General features: G+C 33.5%; 1 protein-coding gene across 1 annotated transcript; it reads right to left on the bottom strand.

The window, feature by feature from the left end:
- Positions 1-2,511: 2,511 nt before the first annotated feature.
- Positions 2,512-6,412, bottom strand: LOC142622473 (peroxidase 12). Its single transcript, XM_075795941.1, has 3 exons — positions 6,019-6,412; positions 4,430-4,624; positions 2,512-3,416 (listed from the first exon to the last, which is right to left on the bottom strand). Exons 1-3 carry the CDS (start codon positions 6,286-6,288, stop codon positions 2,790-2,792), a joined length of 1,092 nt encoding a protein of 363 aa, XP_075652056.1. The 5' UTR covers positions 6,289-6,412; the 3' UTR covers positions 2,512-2,789.
- Positions 6,413-6,805: the final 393 nt, after the last annotated feature.

Consider the following 6,805-nt stretch of genomic DNA (forward strand, 5'->3'; position numbering starts at 1 on the left):
TTTTGGCCGATCGAGGCTCTGGTGGTGAACACGCTATAAGGGACCACAAATGCAAAGGACCCCAACGTGGCCATTGCGAGAAGGAGAAATGGGTCATAGTGACAAAGCTTGGACTCCTTACCCACTTCAATAAGATAGGATCTCTAAATAGATTGAAGAAAGATAAATAAGCTTAGGGTTTTGTGTTGCATTGTTGCCAGCCACACCATGATACCTACATGTTCTAGCCCAAGACGATTCGAGACCATTCTCCATTGCTGTTGACAAAATAAGATCTCTAAATAGTTCTAAGACAAATAACGGAGCTTAGGGTTTTGTGTCGCGAAACATCCAACCACGCCCCGACACCAACGTGCTCCAGACTAGGACAATTCAAGATCGTTCTTGCCTTGCACAACTATCGTTGTTCTTGCCTCGTGTCATCACCATCCATTAAACTCTAACGCCGAACAGAGAACCTCATCACAGAACCCTGATGAGCAAGAGTGTTTCCTTCGTAATGAATTTCCTTTTGGTTGATTGTTAGGGTTTGGAAAATGGGGTTTTAGGGTTGATTGTAGATTCATGAATTTGGAGTTTTGATTTAGGTTTTAAGGGCTTTGTGTAGAAATTTGGCTGCCCTCACAATTTGGGTTTTTAGTAAAAGTTTTTGGTTGGATTTGTCCCCGTCAAAGCTACTGGATTTAACCCAACACAGAGACACTAACCTAAAATGAGAAGCCCTTTCTATTTGGTTACTAGAAAAGTTGTTGCTTGATGGAAAATTTGCTAGATTTGTTTGTATTCTAAAATTTCAAATTTCTTTTTGCCTATTTTTGATATGGATGTTTCTCAATTATATAGGTGTGATAAGTTGTAAAATGTATTTATGAATTCAAGGGTTTAATATAGAAAAATCAAGAATGTGTTAATGTATTTGGTTGTCAAGAAATTGCATGAAAATTTAGGAAAAGTGAGGAATGTTCCTACATTTTTTACACTTAAACCAACAACGAGATATATTAGGTTTGAGATCTCAAAATAATGGTCACAATCTTAGTATGTTGGCTAATCGCATGTAATGTTGGAGGAATACTCATATTCTCAAGACAAAATCCATAATATTGATAAGAGGCATGTCGACGTGTTTATTTGGGAACAACTTATTTAGATTTTTGCTAAAATAATTTTACTAAAAATGTGCTAAAGTATACTTATACTTTTAAATGGTGAGAAAATGTTTTTATAAAAAAAGGTAAGGTTTTTAAAAACTGTACATAAAAGCTAAAAGGCAAAAATATAACTTATAACCTAGTTTCAAACATTGAGATAAGTTTAATGAGAATTGGTTATTCAAAGTGTTAAACCTAGCCACTTTTGTAAAAAGTTACTAAAATTTCTATTTAATAAAATTAGATTTCATATAATATAAAAATAACTAAAAAATTAAACCGGGGATTCAAAAAATAAAATAATGATTTACAATGTGATAGTTATTTTATGATTTTGTATCACTATGGATGTTTTCATGGAGCAGTCGATTGATTTTATAATAGTCTTAATTAAGATTTAATATCATTAATAAAATCTATAATGCAATTTATTTCCATAGTTGTAACTAATATAATTAATGATAACTTTGAGTTTGTCAAGAGTTGATAAGAAACCCAAAGCCCATTAGAGCTAGAGTTTTATCTTCTTCTTTGGTCCCACCTGATCAAGTCACATCCTAAAGCCCAAAAATCTATTTAAATTATTAATTGATTAGTTATTTCGACTAAAAAAGAAAAGCAAATGGTTATTTGTTTTAAAAGAAAAAAATTGCTACAGAAGTTTTAATGTGGTATATTTTTTAAAAAGAGAGAAGTTTTTTGACAAGTAGAGTCCACACTCTAGGTCTTCTATGAAATTGAGGGTATATATGTTTTCTTCAAACTGTTTTTCTAAGATTCAAAGTTTACATGATTATCCTGTATAATAGAAGTAGATCCCATTGTCTTCCGTTGTTTGGTTTTGTATGTGATTCAAACCTGCAACATTAATGGCATGATAATTTGGTGTTTATTTATAGACATCCATGTACGTAAAGATAAACAAAGAGAACATTGACGCAAAACAAAGAAAGGTTGGATGCCATAGGCCCAAAAAAGTTGCATCCTTTTGAATGATTGTTACCCCTATGAACTTATATAAACCTTAATTTGCAAGAGTGATAATTACTTATTATTAGATTAACTGATCGCATTGGAATTAATTAAGCAACTTTGTAGAAGAAATTATAGAGCATCAGATGCAATGTACACATCGTAAGCAACTTTGAAAAGAATTCCACCCCTTCGGGCTCTCCGAAACAGTGATTATCTGGTTAATGAGGATACAACAAAAAAAAAAAAAAACATCCTCCAATCATCCATTTTTTGCTTTCATAATGTCCTCGTGAATTCTTGCCAACAAAAGTCGCTCCATCGTTGAATCTTCTCAAGCAAGCAACAAAAGAATAAGACAAAAGTAAAAATATCTAAATCCAACTGGTAGAAATAAAATATCTTATCAGGTATTTATTCTCTTTTGGAAAGTTGTATATCCTCATCCTCTAAATAATATGTCAGTGAAATTTATTAATATGACACGGCCTGCAGACACATTTTACTAGGGGTAGGTGTTACATTAAACAACTAAACAAGCAAGTAGGAGAGGAGTATACAATACAAATTAAGTCTGAAAACACGTACAAAAACACAAAAGAAATACATAATATTAAACAACAAAGTGCACAGCACACATGGAACAACAACAGCAACAATACTATCTTACAACTCAGAATGAGCTTCCACCTCCTCATCCTCTTCCACCACGGTTTTCAGTTTTGGATTATCAGAGTTCCTCACAGAGCAATCTGCCCGAACTTCTCCTTTTTTGCCTGTCAACACACTCAATTGTCCCATTTTGATCATGGATTTTGCAAACTGCTCAAAGAAAAGCTCCTCATCAAGAGCAAAGCTTTCAACAATGCCCTTAGTCCTGCTATCCGTGTACAAGTCTTGGTCTGAAGTGAATAGTCCTTCGCGATTCATGAGGTTAACATAGTACTTGTTATCAAATTTATTAGGAGACCGCTTGTCCAACACGGTGGTGGCATTGGTATCTGGTTTGGGACATACTTCTTTGAGTTCATTGGCGAATGTTTTGGCCATAGTAGTGTCTTGGGTTGGGTAGAGCCGCTCGTCGAAAGAAGTGCAGTGGCCAAGACCAATGGTGTGGCCACCAGAGAGGGCTACCAAATCGGTGGCATCAAGTTTTTGATTGGTGGCCAGTTTTTCAATAAGGGTACTAGCGTTACTTGTGGGTGCGGGTAGGAGGTCCTGTGTTACGGCTTGTGTAGCAAAGTTTAGTCCGTCCCGCCTTCCTAATGGCACACTGTATTCAGGGCCTCCTGACTGCATTCATGAAAGCATGAGTCACATGAGAAGAAATTTTTTTTCTATACCTATAAAAAGTTATATATGTACCAAAATTGATAGACAAAGTTTAAACCACAACTTTTGTATCACCTCATCAACAACAACAACCAAAAAAAAACTTTTGTATCACAATTTTGAAGTAATTAATAGTGAGTGATTAAGAAAAAAAATGTGGAAACTTCGTATAAAAATAATCACTACTCACAATTAATCACATTATTAACTTAATCACATTATTAACTTATGGCAAATGATATGACGGTAACCGTTACAAATTATTTTATTTTATTTGGTCTGGTTAGAAAATATGTTATTAAATGATGTCAATGTGTGAGAAAAATATGCCAAACTAAAGCTTTCTAGATGTCCCAATGAGAAGGACCACAAAAGTCCAAGTATTTGACAAAAATGACAAATGGATCGAATATGCCTATACTGTCTCTTCTAATGCATTTGTAAAAGAAAGAACATTGTTTTCTAAAAGAAGCCAATCTTTCCGCGTTAAATGGGAGAGAAGCGTGTCCCATTAGTCCAACTTTGAACGGGTCACCGTAGACAATCTAGTGGGCTAGTTGTGATATTAATTCTAGCATTTAATACCTTACAAAAAAATAATAAGATAAGGCAGCAACATCCTTCAATAATATATCTATTACTACACTTTTAACTTCCTGTACTCCTACCACATCCGCCTAAACCTAACCAACATAACCACTACCATTAAGATGTTTATGAGTGTGACATAAACCATAAGGGCATAAGAGTATAAGACTAAAGAATTTGTAGTTTAACTAATTGGTATTCTTATGCAAGATATTCAGGGTTTAAATACCATCTTTCTCAATAATTGATTTATTAAAAGAAAATGGTACAAATACAATAAATAAATAAATAATCTTATAAAAAAATACAATAAATAATAAGCAGTGGCACAAATACAATATAGTACGAAAAAGAGGTTGAGGGAAGCATTTAATAGATTAATTTACCAGTACAACAGAGTCACGAGCAGCGAGAGCAACTATGTCGGCACAAGAGACAACGCTTCCGCACTCCTTGTGGACAAGTTCACGTAGGTCCTCAATGATCTCAAATGCCTTAGCCCTCAAAGTCAGGTTTGGAATTGCGTCCTGCTCACTTGGACCACTGGCTGATCCATCAAGTAACACCGAAGCATCACATCCCTGCATCCCAAATTACAACAACAAACACCTCATATATATTTCACCCATACTCAAATTATAATGGTCCCACAAACAAATAGTCCCTAAACAAATCATATGATTCCTGATCGATATCCATATATAAGAATATCTCAGTTTCGTATGCAATATATAATTAATAAATAAGTAAAAAATATATATATAGAGGCCTTATTGGCAATTACGATCAATGCTCAAAAACTTGTTTAATTAATATCTGCCTTAATTAGTCGCCTTTTTCTTTTATTTAATTAAGTGAGTTCAGATGTTTTTGTTTTTGTTAAATAATTAACAAAAATGGTTTGGCTGTAGTTAGATATATATATATTATTAATATAATTATTTCTCTCTTTTTCTTTTCCCCTTTTCTATGTGGTAGGTATTCGACTATTCTTTGCTAAGTGAAGATAGAAACAGATAATAAATTCCTTCTCAAAAAAAAAAAAAAAAAAAGATAATAAATTTAAGTTAACGGTAGACTACAAGAACTAACAAAAACCTGTCTGATCAACTATATATATTGTGAAAATTATTAAGTGTAACTTTACTAACTAAACTAATATTCTGTGCAGGCACTGGCATACAGAAAATACATTCTCCATACCATATATAGTTGACGATCGCCTTATTAATTATTATATGCTACAAAATGGTCTAGTAATTATATAATTTCATCTCCTATCAAAAAAAAAATTTATATAATTTCATCCTTTAAGGCTTTTAAGCTGTCATGAATAAAAGTTTGTTATCTAAAAAGGCGCTCGATCAGTGGGCAAAAAAGTTCACTCTGTTGGGAAAAAGAACTACAAATTATTATTTAAATTGGACATATGTATATATATATATATATATATATAAAGTTTTGCAAGGACTTGCTTTAGCAGAACCATCAAGAAGATGACATGTGGCACAACTTGGACTTCTGTCACCATTTTGACCGATTGATCAGTGCTATAGGTACCGGACCAGCGCAAGCTTTGGCCGTGATCGTTAGAGTATCAGATGAGTAGTGTCCAAAATTAAGCAATTTGACACTATAAAAAGTAACTTTATTTATTTTATCAACTTTACAAAACACTTAAGTAATTTTATTTTAGTATTAAACACAATAAATATAAATAATATAATAAAATAATAAAATAATATATCTTTGGCAGTACTGGAGCTCAGTCTAAAAAAAAATATAAGTTTGTCTCTGTTAATGCAGCCCACTTTTACCATATTTTGCTGGTAAATTTAGCATTTTAACAAAATGGATCCACTAAAAATAACGCTGGCAGTAAAAAGTAGCGATCATGGAACCCTAATAAAGTAACAGTGAGTCATGATGAGCTTATAAAATAATAAGGTTGGATTTATAATTAATTAATTATTACCTGAACAAAGCAGTCATGGAAATGAAGACGCAGTAAGCCAGCGGCTTGGCCAATGTCTTTCTTGAAGATCTTCTTAAGCTGTTTTCTGACAATTGAATCAAGGTCAGGGCAGCTTGATTCGTAGAATGCCCATGACAGTCCTTTTTTTACAGGGGCAGAGGCACCGTATTGTTTCTCTGAGGCAGAAGCAAAGGAAGCCAGTAGTAAAAGAGAAGAGATCAAAAGCATGAATAAGGGAAAAGAAGAAGAAGAAGTAAAACTAGCAGCCATGTTGATGTTGGGTTTTCTTTGTTGATTGTTGAGTTGGGGAAAGATAAAGAGCAATGAAGGTCACTATTTAAAGAAGAGAAAGGAAGAAAAGCTCTATCTAGTTGTTTGAATAGTCTCATAGGGTATGCTGGTAAAAGTGGACTCTGGGTTTTTTTTTTTGACTTTTCGAGGTAAGGGCAATGTTGGAATTATATATAGAACATCAGAAATTTTCAAAATATCCAAAAGCCACGCGTTGAACACAGATCGTTTGATCTTTCTCTTTCGCATTGCAACTTGATGTTCGAAATTGTGTGAAAGGTCACATTATAGAAAAATCTTATCCAATTGATCATGGTGGACTAGAATTTATAAATACAAGAAATATAGAGCCTGGGTCTTTTTTCCTACCCAATCTCTCTAATCAACTTTAAAATAAATAAAAAAAACCTCTCTAATCAAACTTGGCTGCCAAGAATACGATAATACCCGGTCTATCAGTTGTTCCCTAGTCCGAAGCAATGCCCACAAATCTGAC

The sequence above is a fragment of the Castanea sativa genome, chromosome 1 (assembly GCF_040712315.1).
Source record: "Castanea sativa cultivar Marrone di Chiusa Pesio chromosome 1, ASM4071231v1".
NCBI classification, from domain to species: Eukaryota; Viridiplantae; Streptophyta; class Magnoliopsida; order Fagales; family Fagaceae; genus Castanea; species Castanea sativa.